This window comes from Geospiza fortis, unplaced genomic scaffold, assembly GCF_000277835.1.
Source record: "Geospiza fortis unplaced genomic scaffold, GeoFor_1.0 scaffold275, whole genome shotgun sequence".
In the NCBI taxonomy this organism is placed as follows: domain Eukaryota; kingdom Metazoa; phylum Chordata; class Aves; order Passeriformes; family Thraupidae; genus Geospiza; species Geospiza fortis.
The window spans coordinates 4,248,446-4,261,029 of record NW_005054341.1 but is presented as its reverse complement, the minus strand read 5'-3'; the positions used below and the strand labels follow the sequence as shown (position 1 = coordinate 4,261,029).

The window sequence follows — 12,584 nt, the reverse complement described above, 5'->3', positions numbered from 1 at the left end:
TCTCATACACATACCGGGCAAAATAATTGATGATCAAAAGACATTTGTAAGTATTTTCAAGATGAACCTGAATTGTACTTTTTGTGTAAGTGGAAAGCCTTTTTCTACATGGCTGCATCTTAAGCATTTTCCATCTGAAATGCTGTTATGGAGGGCACATAAAAGCAGGTAAAGCCTTAAATTGGCCATAGAGTGAAATAGCCAAACCCCCAGTGTGATTTCAAAACACAAAAACTGTTTTAATTGATACCTGGAAGAATTTACCCCCTCCTGACTATTCTCCATATGTTTGCCAAACATATACTTAAAATACTTGGAACTCCAAATTGATAGGAGGGAAAAGCCTGGAAAAACCCCTATAATGCTCTGCATGAATGACTTTAACAAAACTTAAATGAGCTGTTCATATTCATTTAAAAGCCTTCCCAGTGACTATTCTTCTAAAGAAGTTAATCATCTTTGTCTCCCAGTAATCTTGTCCTTGTTAATTTGTCTGATGCCTCCTGGAAATCTCTGTCTTGGGTTAGGAATGCTTCTCCTTTCAGGACCCTGCTTTTAACAGTGCTGTGTGTCAGGATTTAAAAGATATATTTTCAAAATGTATCTCAATAAACTTGGCTTGGATGCTGCTAGATGTAGCATCCCAGTCATCTTGTCCTTGGTAATTTGTCTGATGCCTCCTGGAAATCTCTGTCTTGGGTTAGGAATATTTCTGCTTTCAGGACCCTGCTTTTAACGGTGCTGTGTGTGTCAGGATTTAAAAGATACACTTACAAAATGTATCTCAGTAAAGTACTGAAGTACTTCATTAGAGCAGGTGAAGAGAATCATTGTGGACAGGCAGAACGGTTTCTGTCTGCTGCTTAAAAAATGCTTAGAATCAATGCTTCTCCTTTCAGGACCCTGCTTTTAACAGTGCTGTATGGCAGGATTTAAAAGATAAACTTACAAATTTGGTTGGATGCTGCTAGCAGTACTTCATTAGAGCAGGTGAAGAGAATCATTGTGGACAGGCAGAACGGTTTCTGTCTGCTGCTTAAAAAATGCTTAGAATCAATGGAATGACTAGGAAGATATCCATGAAAAAAAAGGATATTTAAAGGGAAATCTCATTTCTATTGTACAAATTATTCAGTGCATCTGTCTTTTCTGTGGCTTGCAAATTGCTGGGTGTGCAGCTGTCACTGTGCCCTGTGGCCCCTGCAGGGACATGACCGAGGTGGTTCACATCAAGGACCGCAAGGAGGTGATCCACGAGATGAAGTTTTCCCCTGATGGCTCCTACCTGGCCGTGGGCTCCAACGATGGGCCCGTGGACATCTACGCCGTGGCCCAGAGATACAAAAAGATTGGAGAATGTAACAAATCCTCCAGTTTTATCACCCACATTGACTGGTCTGTGGACAGCAAGTTCCTGCAGACCAACGATGGTGCTGGAGAGAGGCTCTTCTACAAGATGCCCTGTAAGTTTATAAGGGGCTCGTGTTATGAACAATTAAATTTTGGTTTTGGTTGAAGAGAACACCACAAATATGATATAAATATTACAGGTGAAAGTGGAGTTTCCTGGCTGGAACATAGAGAAATACCCCCTGCTCGTTTTTTCAATATCCTCAGCTTTAATGAAAAGCTGTCTTTGCTGTGTAAATTACATATTTTTTCATAGCAACTTTTACAGCTTGACTCACTCTCAGGTAACTGCCAAAGCCCCTCTGTCCCTATTGTCCTTCCTTGATGAATGATTCCTGTTAGTTTTAGGAATGTAACTAAAAATAGGAGAACTGTTTGAGCCAGCTCAAATTGCTGAGGTTCTCAATTTAGAAGCTTGTTGGTAGAAACAACCCTGATAACTAATTGACTTATTCTCACTCTTATATGAGAATGCTTTCTAATATTTAGAGGAAACTTTTACGGAAGAAAGCTTTAGAAATAAAATTTGGGGCTCTTTTGAGCTAGTTTGGCAGCCTTCAATCAACTCTAAAACAACCTCTGTAAGTAAAAAGTGCCACAGAATGGCTGACTGATCAAATACTCACATTTCAGGGACTTAATGTGGATGAAAAACTCCTACTAACACATGAGCATGATTTAAAATTGTGCATTATTAACCTTCTAGCACTTGAAAATGTTTCAGGAACTCTTGCTATTCACAGTACGTTCTACTGAAGGCATTTCTTTGGTAGATTTGGAATTATGAAGTTTTCCCACTTTCATATGTTTTATCATGCCAATCCTAATTAGCATACTAATTCTCATTAGTATTCTAATTATTTCTAATGCAGCTGCATTAGAACTCCTCAGATGTGTGCTGTCCTCAAACACCACAAATGAGAGATTATAGTAATTTAAAGGAAGATTGTGACTCTTCTTAATTGAGGTTAAAAATTAATTGCAACTAGAATACACAGATAAATGTGATGAAAAGAAACAGAATTTCTAAAAAGCAAATGATGAGATTGGTTATTCACCTGCACATTTTCAGCTGGGAAACATCTAACAAGCAAAGATGAGATCAAAGGAATTCACTGGGCTTCATGGACCTGTGTGATAGGCTCTGAAGTGAGTGGAATTTGGCCAAAATACACAAACATCACAGATGTCAACTCTGTGGATGGGAATTACAACAGCTCTGTGCTGGTGACTGGTGATGACTTTGGCCTGGTGAAATTATTCAGATTTCCGTGCCTAAAGAAAGGTAAGGTTGAATTTTGTATGGCTGAAAATGCAAGATTTACCTCAAGACCATATCAATGTGTTTTCTAATGGTGGCTTTTCATTCTCGTGTAAAATTGCAATTAGTGTGTGCACAATTCCTGTGAATATTAAGGGATACAGAGAGCAGACTTTAACCCTCTCTGTGTAGCTGTTTTCAGAAGTGTTGAGAATGTGTGGCTGCTTCCTCAGGATTTGCACTGTGCCAAGCATAAAGCCAGCAATCCAAATCAAACAGCCTTTTGCCTTTCTGTGAGCTTCAGTGTTTAATTTGATATCACATCTCAGTGCATTTTCAAAATCTGTGTTTTAGAAAAAATGTAATGCGTGTGTTGAGTTGACACTGGCACTCATGGCCAGGAAGGTGAAAATTAAACCTTGTGTGTGTCTGGTACTTCCTGCAAAGACTGAAGTACTTTTCTGACAACTGAAGATATTGTCTATATTATTTTATACCATTTATTTTTATATCATAATTACTGTTGTATCACTGTATCAAATGAGGCATTTGAGTATTTTTTGGTTTTCAGATTTCGCAAATGTGTGTTTCTATTAGGAACCGAACTTCATTAGCATAAGGTTAGTTTTTCCCCTTACATACCAGCAGTTCTCCTGTTGTTTTCAGGAGCTAAATTCAGGAAATACGTTGGCCACTCAGCCCATGTCACCAATGTGCGCTGGTCCCACGATTTCCAGTGGGTTTTGAGCACAGGAGGTGCTGATCACTCTGTTTTTCAGTGGAGGTTTGTTCCAGAAGGGATAACCAATGGCATCCTGGAAGCCTCCCCACAAGGTAAACATCATCTCTGTTCAAGTATTTGTTAAATTAAATCAGCACAGAATGCAGCACTGCTGGAAGAGCTCTTATTGATTTAACAGGAAAAAAAATCATAATTCTTTGGAATTGCATATGCTCAGCATGCCTGGGACATTGAAGCTGTCAAAGACAAGCCTTGGTTTGGGCCACATTAAAAGCTGCTGCAGTCTGCACTATTTTTGTTTGGGAATACATAAACAGCATTCCCCAAAGTGTGTGAAAGAGGACATTTAGAGGCACTGGATAATTAAATTTTCAACATTAGCCATCTAAATTGGATTCAGAAGTTGCACTACACATTTAATTGTTTGATTTTATTTTTCAATGCAATCTCATATATCTCACAACAAATTTCTCATATTTATGCAGTAGCTGTACTTAAGATATTTTTCTTGTTATAGTCATGATCTTTATAATATCCTACCAAAGCCATATGAACTGTGTCATAGTGGTTGCTAAAATTGGGATTCCCTGCAGCAGAAGGGCAAAATTTCACTCTGTACATGCACAATTTGGTAAATTATCTAAATTACAGCAAATATTTTAAGCACAAAGAATGATCAGTGAAAGCTTTTATTTGTCATTTCTGTGTCTGCTCTCCAGACCCTGTTTTGAAAGCAGAATTCTCTGATGCTGGAACTGTACCAGTAGCTGCTCAGTGATTTTGCTTCTTTCTGCCACCTTCCTGCCCCGGGCAGGGAAACAGGAGAGACAGAAATGAAGCCTGACACATTCAGTCACCCCCGTGACTTTTACAAGCTGCTTGAGCTTCCAGATTTCTTGAATACTGCTTTGCCCATAGTCTAAATTATATAAAAATGTCGCATACTATTTTCCTGTGATTTTATGTCTTCAATATATTGATTTTTTATTTATTTTTTTTAAAGCAGAGGGTGGTGTTGATTCCTACAGTGAGGAATCAGATTCAGATTTATCTGACGTGCCAGAGTTGGATTCTGACATTGAGCAGGAAGCTCAAATCAACTATGATCGCCAGGTGAGTGTGAAATGACTCCCAGGGCCAATTACCTGGCAAGTCCCCATCAGTGTTCAGCAAAGAGAGGAAGTTTACTGCTGACTCATGGACTGCTCTCAGTTATTTTGATGGAATTCAGCTGATTATGCAACCAATCTACATAAACCCTTCAGCTGGAGATGAGAATTTGAAAGGGTTTGGAGAAAAGAATTTAGAAGTGTTTTGGGGACTGGAAGGTGATCTTTAAGGTCCCTCCCAGCCTCACCACTCTGTGATTTGGACTCTGTTTACAAGTCACTAGAACCTGGTTCCAGGAGCTGTTGTCATTGAGTGTTGCCTGTCCCCTTGTCCTGTGAGCTCTCAGCTGCAATGGGAAAAGGTCAGAAATTCCTCAGAGCAGGACTGGGATCTTGTATTAAGGGGGGAAAATCACAGAATAAGTTGGTTCATGTTGATTTAAGGGGTTTAATGGCTGGCAGGGGGCTGCTTTCTGGGATGTGGGAAGTTCACCTCTAAGATTGCAGGCTTTGGGCAAGGGCATCCTTTATCTTTTCACCTCACTTTCTAGACTACAATAAATTGCACAGGTCCTTCTGCCAACAGCCTCTTTCACCTGTTTATTACAGAGATCAATCATGAATGACAAATGAAAGAGATTTTGCCAAAGTCTCTCCCTTCCCTCTCATTCACTCCCAGTTTCACTGGAGTACTGGTCATTTTCCCCATCCCTTCCCTCTCCTGATTTTCCATCTATATTCAAATCAGTCACCATCCTCCTCCACACTGTCTGTGTGTCAAAAAGGACATCTGGGTTTAAAAACTACAAGTGACAATGTCATTGCAGGCAGTTCAAGAGCAATATTCCAAGCAGGCTAATGCATGGAAAAGCAGGAGCATCTTTAAAATAGCATCTCTCATGGGAAATGGGAGACAGCCCCAAGGAGAAGCTGCATTTGGCATTTTGTTAAAGGAAATAATTGACAAAAGCACAGGGAAATAACAACATTAATCTTATTTTGAGAATTGGGGTTTGGTTTGTGTTTTTTTCTTTTTAATATTATGGCTGAAGCAGCAGAGAGGATTCTACATTTTGAGATGCATCAGAACATGATGCCCCAGTATTTTCTTTCACTGAGTTTGTTTCTGTCTTTTCCTTTCTTCCAAAAATCCGGTGTTGCTTCTTGGAAGTCAGGTAGATTTCTGTGGGAGTGGCAATTTTATTGTCCATTTGTCCAAGAAATGTAGGCACAGAAAACAAACACTAAAGCTACATTTCAGCACTAAGATGGATTTTGTTTGGGAATGCTTCAAACACCTTTAGTATCTCCACAGAGTTTTAGCATTTCTTAAGTGTTTAAATGGAAAGTATTTTGTGTATTTATAGATCTGTAATTGTACTTTGGGGTTGTGGACATGTTGGCAGATCACTGAAGTGCTTTTGGTTCCTGTGTATTTCACCATAATCCTGAGATAGATGCAGTTCATGCTCAGCTTTGAGCTTGGACACTGCAGCACAGATGAAATTAAAAAATACCTGGAGACTGCAGCACAGATGAAATTAAAAAACACCAGTCACCATTCACATTGCTTTTCACTAAGTGACACTGGAATCTTCTGGAAGAAGTCCACTCTGCTGCTGCTGCTCTAGATTGCTGTTCTGGCCTCTCAGACCAGGAGAATTCATTGTTCAGGAAACATTTATTATCATCTGAAGGCTGGGGACAAATAGTGCCTGGCTCTGCATTGTAACCACTCTACATCACATTAGCATATATTAAATTTCATGCTTAAAGTCGCTTTGACTCACATATACAAATATTCAGAAAACCAGAGCCGTGCAGTTAACTTTAGCAATTCTTCTTTAGGTTTACAAAGAAGACCTACCTCAGCTGAAACAGCAAAGCAAAGAGAAAAACCATTCTGTGCCCTTCCTTAAGAGAGAACAAGCGCCCGAGGACAGCTTGAAGCTGCAGTTTATACATGGGTAGGGTAACATCAAATAATCTTTGCTATTTCTGAATGGTTAACATTGCTGGGGTGTTCTAAAAACTCGTATCAGAGCATAAGCAAAGCATTTTTGGTGCTTAGCCACAATTAATTTGTCATTGTAACTGTGGTAATTATTAGAATATCAGGTATAGATTTTCTATTTTCAGTTGTATTTCTGGCTGGGTGGAGCTCTGAGCAGCCTGGTCCAGTGGGAGATGTCTCTGCCTGTGGCAGGAGGTGGAACTGGGTGATCCATAAGGTCCTTCCACAGCACAGACCATCCCATGATTCTCTTTGTTAAGGAACAGGGGAAGCTTATAACACTGATGAATAATGCATCACTGTTCAGTTTTATGAAATCACATTTTATACTTGTTGCTCACTACACCTGATGTTTCCTGGAGTCTCTGTTAATTGCTTGTGATAGCTGGGATTTGTTCAAATGCCTGATCGATTTCTGCTCCAATCCAATTCCTTGTGGAGCTTACCTGGACACAGTTCTATGTAAAAGATACAGCCTTTTTGTGAAATCAGTGCTGATTTAGGAATTGATGAATTCCTGCTCTTGGTGGGAGCAGTCTCTGTGATACTTCTGAGCTCGAGCTGTCACCTGAGGACTCCTTTCCTTTAACACACAAAGGATTTGTAGCTGTGGGGCAGCCACAAGGTATTTGGTGTTTGTCTGCTGCAGGTACAGGGGCTATGACTGCAGGAACAACCTGTTCTACACGCAGGCGGGGGAGGTGGTTTATCACATCTCCTGCAGCCAGGTGTTTGGTTTTTGATGTCTGCTGCAGGTACAGGGGCTATGACTGCAGGAACAACCTGTTCTACACGCAGGCGGGGGAGGTGGTTTATCACATCGCCGCTGTGGCTGTTGTCTACAACCGGCAGCAGCACTCACAGCGCCTCTACCTCGGCCACGACGACGACATCCTCAGCCTCAGCATCCACCCCATCAAGGACTATGTGGCTACTGGGCAGGTGGGGAGTTCAGAGTGATAGCAAAAATGTTTTTATATGGAATTAGAAAAAATGTCATTCTGTTTTTCCTCAAATATATTGTTTCCTCCTAAATCCGGGCAAACTGACTGAAACTCTTGGAGGTGATTATGAAACCATTCCTATATAACATAAACACTGCCAGTCTTGTGCTATGGCCTTCAGAAGTCTTATATTTACTTTTAATCTCTCATGTAAAACTCAGGAGCTGTATTTTATCTCCTTCCTAGAAGGCTTTGGACTTTCATGGCTCAGTTGCAGTATTTTTGTACTGCAGGAGCTTTCAACAGCCTTGCTCAGGTAAAAGCTGATGGGCACTTTCCTGCTATCTGGTACTGACTATGATGTATTCAGTGTATACATATTCAAGACATCAGGATAAATGATACCATGAATACTGATAGTTTTAGAGACCATCCACTGGTATTTCTCTGAATGAGAAAAAAATCTTGAAAAAGATAGAACAGGCCAAATGACAGACCTCTGTAGGGTTTTAAAGATATGATAATGCTAATTACTGTTATTGGTGTGCTTTGAACTTCTGTGGGCAGAGAGCCCAATTAACCCTCTGATCCAGGTTGGAAGAGATGCTGCTATCCATGTTTGGGACACCCAGACCCTGAAATGTTTGTCACTGCTCAAAGGCCAGCACCAGAGAGGAGTGTGTGCACTGGATTTTTCAGGTAAGCCACAGCCTATGTTTATCCAAATGAGTGATTTAAAAGCAATCCTTATCATGCAATGTTAATTCAAAGAGGTGTAAGATTGCAGCCAGTACCAATTTTACATGGAAGCTTGCTGACTTGGGATAAAAACACCAGTACCAATTTTACATGGAAGCTTGCTGACTTGGGATAAAAACAATGTGTGTAGTGAAGTCAGTCATGGGCCTTTGGTCACTTGGTCAATGATTGATTTGGGTGGTGTCTATTAGGTAATACCAAGTGTGCAGTTGGAATTCTGGTCACTGTCTACATGGTGGTGTGAGAATTTTCAAGCAGGCAGGATGGTGACTCAAAGCATATGAATGAGTTGGAAATGTCACCTCTGGGCTCATCCAATTCTTTGCATTTGCTAACAATTGCCACATTTTTCAGTGAGTTTACAGAAGAAGTAAATATGACAAACAGTTGTCTGCTGTCTCTCCCACTTGTCTTTCCAAGCTGGCTGCCCTAATCTGTCTCAGTTTTCAAGGGATAATTCCTGTGTGCAGCTCTGAAGAAGATCATCCATATGGTGGGGACTTAAATACTTCTGTATCTTCATAAAAGGGCTTGAAAATTCATTCTCCCTTCTTCTGTTAAAAAAATTAAGAGATTACTTTATCTGAACTATCCTCTACTTGATCTGATTTTTTTTTCAATTAAACGTAGCTTATTTCATATTCTGCTCTCCAGAAACATGGTAAGAATTCATTAGGATGTAGGTCACGTTTGTAAGACAAGACTATACAAAAGAAGTTTGACTTCCACAAAGATAAATCTGTGGAACTCAGTCATATTCCATTATCAGGAGAGGAGCCCTGGTGTTCATCCAAGAGCTGGAATTCAAATGTGAAATTGCTGACCCACTGTGGTCTGTAAGCTCACTCTGAAAGGAGATAAAGTGCCAGAAGGAAGAAAAATGGATAAGGATGATTTAAGTGGTATTAGATAATGTGCATAGATGTCAAAAAACTTCTTGTTAAGATCCTTAATTGGACAAACATTCCTGTGTTTGAACATTCTTTGTGGTTTGCCTGTTTAACACCAAGTAAATTCCTGTCCAAGTAGGAATATTCTGGATCTTGGAACCCATGTACCTGTAAAGAATAAACTGGCCAAATATTCTGTGGGCATAAATCTGTAAAAAAATACTGAATGTCTTTTAAAAAGTAGCAACCATTCAACATTACAGTGTTGCTTTAGGACCTGATCCTGAGAATAATGCACACACTGCATTCCTGACTGGCTTTAGCTGGGATTCTTGGCATGGACAGGGACAGAGAGCTGAGCAAATGTGCACCTCCCTGCAGGATCAGGGGCTGCACTGCCCTGTGTAGGGGATTTGCATTGTCTTAATAACAGAGCTGTCAAAATTAGGTACAGATCACACTATGTGGAGCTTACATATAGAAACCTGGAGCTCCCAACCTTTTCTGGCTGTAGTTGATGCAGCAGCTGACTTTTCCCCCAGTTCTCTCTCTAAACCATCAGCTGCTGCCCATTTCTGAACGCTGGGTCCTTCCTGTACAGCCCTTCTCATGACACTGTGATTCTGAGAGGATCATTTCATTCCTGCAACGTTTGGCTGTGCCCTCTGCTGGCTAATTTAACATTTATACCTTGGGATATTGTTTGGGGACTATAGTCCATATTAGTGCATAAACCTCCTGTTTCAAGTGAATAAAGTTTAAATTGTTGTGTTTGGGGATTTTTTTAATAAACTCAGTTTTGGTTTCTTGTCCTGTATTTTAACTTCATTTCTTCCTACCTTATTCTGCTTCTTCCACTTGGTCTTGTTTCTTTCTTATTGATTCTTAAATTCCCCTTCTTCTCCTTCTTGATTTGCTTCTAGTAAGATCAGTCATTAAAGTCTGTAAGAACTTACTCAGCCCTGTGAACTCTGCAGTAGTTCTGATGCAGTAATTTACACCAGTGACTCTCTTTTTCCTCTTGAAGTCAAATATGCCCAAGCTGAGTCCTTCACACCATTCATTTCTATGAGAAGCCCATGCCCAGATCCCTGCTTTTGTTCAGTGTCTACCCAGCTCTGCTTCCTCCAGCTGTGACTTTTCTGCAGTTAAAAAAGCCAGGCAGGTGATCAGCTCCTCCTACACCCTATAAATTGTCTTATCATAAACTGCAGTAATCATGGCTTAGTTTTGTAAACTTTGTAGAATGTCAGCACAGAAGTTTGTCTCTAAAACTTTGTTAGAGATGGTCCTATTTATCATTATTTTATACATGAGGCAAGAGCCTGGGTATTGTTGAATTATGGATGATTTTCTCTTCTGGCTTTCCTTTCTCTCATTATCAGTCCTGCTGTGTCTTTCCTGCAGTGAAAGTGAAGATAGCCAGCAGTTATTTTTAGCCTCAAAATTTTCTATCGTATTTATAGTTTCATCATCCTGCCTGTGAACATTTCATACACTAGTAAATCTCTGCACCATTTCAAGCAAAGAAAAGAAGCATTATCTATCAGAAATATTTCAAATAAAATGCAACATGAATTTAGAGTGCTTGATCTTTATGAATTGAATTGCATTGCCTTGTTTGATCCTCCCTATTTTCCTTGTACTTTCACATAGGAATGTTTTGTGTCTGCCTTGGGGAAAGATCTGAACTCCAATTTCTCAAAGTATTAGTTTGGGTTTTTTTTTTTTATGCTTCATTTATAATACCCCATTAGAAATTCAGTTTGCAATGTGATTGTTGGTTCATTGCCTGTTACATTTTCAGCTAAAGCCTTAGCACCTTTAACACTCAGTATTGCTTGTGTGCAGCTGATGGGAAATGTTTGGCATCTGTGGGGCTGGATGATAACCATGCCATTGTGTTCTGGGACTGGAAAAAGGGAGAAAAGCTGGCAACAACCAGGTAAGGATGCCCACAGTTTAAAATCCCCTCTGATTACTTTTTTCCTGAATAGCATCATTCACATTTTGTCTATGAACAGAGAAATAAAGCAGAACTCCCCTCTGAAAGCAGGATGGGGTTTCAGAGCAACATACCCTGATTAAAAACCTGGGGATGCACAGCCCAGTGTTTGGAAATTGTGTGAACTATTTCTGTCAGGAGTTCTTATCCTTTCTGTTGGGAAAGCCACATTGCCACTGTAGCTTGTTTCGGGCTTTTCGGGTGAAGTTTAATATTTTCTTCCAGTTTTGTGTCCTGGCTTAGGGCAGAAGTCACCAGAGGTGTCATTTCCTTTATGTGTTCCATGATGTGCTGGGTTCCATCAATCACCAGATCACTTTTTAGAAGGAAAAAAGAGTTCCCTCTATTCTATAGATATATTTCAATCACTGCTGATCCAGCCTTCCTTCTGAGGCACCTTTTTCTGAGCTATTTGCTCTTCCAGTTGCCAATGGAAAGCTCAGCTACTAACCTGCCAGTGAATAGTCCTTTATGCTTTCCTGAAGGGACCAGTGCTGGGAAGAGAATTGGATTAAAGTGACATGTTTGCTGTTTTATACTCAACTGTTGGATTGCAGCAATAGCTGTTCAGTGTAGGAGAACCAACTGTCTGAGAACCTGCTTTCTGTCTCAGCCTTGGACAAAGCAGGACAAAGCCCCTGGTTACCAGGACTGAGCAGAATTCCTGTGAGGGTAGGTGCATGTACCAGAAAGGCAAGGAGAGAATTCCATATGCTCTCTGCAACCATGTAATGGAGCACTGCTCAGTAGAAATTGTTAGTATAGCTGCAAAAAGTGCCTGTGAAAGGTAATTTACTTTAATTACTGTGTGGTGACATGTTGCAGAAGAAATGAGATTTTCTGGTGGCAGCAGTTGCTGTTAGTAGTGTACCATTACTGAAGAAATCAGTGTTTTACTCCATGTGTGTGTACCACAGTCTGTTAGCTACACAATTGCATCTCAGACATCCAGTTTATTAGGCACTGAGGGTTTAAATCCTGTCTAAAATCTGTGCTGGAGGCTTTGCTTAGCAACAGCCCTGGCTGTGTTGTAAAACGTGACATTTTCCTGGGCTTTGCAATCCCAGTTCTGCTGTCCCCAGACAGATTGTGCTTGACTTGCAAGCAAAGAAATACTTCATATATTCCCACGCTGACCTTTAAGCTTTTAAAAACAAGGTAATGATAAGCTGTGTCACTGCCTGGTGCTGGAGCTCCCAGGACAGATAAAACATGGAGCACTTGGGTTCTTTTCACCCTGTAATGCTGCATGTACCCAATGGATCTATTATTGCTCATCTGTTATCTTGAAAATATGCAGGGTCCTCACAGAGAGCAGAAAAATGAATGTATCTTCTAAAACCTTCCAGTTTAAACCATTGTTTAGATGTTAGCAGTGGCTCCCCTGTTCTGGTGAGCACAGGAGGACAGAGAGAGAGAGACAAAAGCCCTCATGTGGCCTTTGCACACA

At 40.4% G+C, this 12,584-nt stretch overlaps 1 protein-coding gene across 1 annotated transcript in view; it reads left to right on the top strand.

Moving 5' to 3' along the window:
- EML6 (EMAP like 6) overlaps window positions 1–12,584 on the top strand; it is an 89,237-nt gene that overhangs the window by 43,545 nt on the left and 33,108 nt on the right. Inside the window, exons 9-16 of the mRNA XM_031058291.1 lie at window positions 1,207–1,463; window positions 2,483–2,695; window positions 3,338–3,505; window positions 4,417–4,526; window positions 6,371–6,489; window positions 7,292–7,478; window positions 8,074–8,179; window positions 10,981–11,074. Coding sequence (XP_030914151.1) covers window positions 1,207–1,463; window positions 2,483–2,695; window positions 3,338–3,505; window positions 4,417–4,526; window positions 6,371–6,489; window positions 7,292–7,478; window positions 8,074–8,179; window positions 10,981–11,074 — 1,254 coding nt within the window. The remainder of the gene's footprint in view (window positions 1–1,206; window positions 1,464–2,482; window positions 2,696–3,337; window positions 3,506–4,416; window positions 4,527–6,370; window positions 6,490–7,291; window positions 7,479–8,073; window positions 8,180–10,980; window positions 11,075–12,584) is intronic.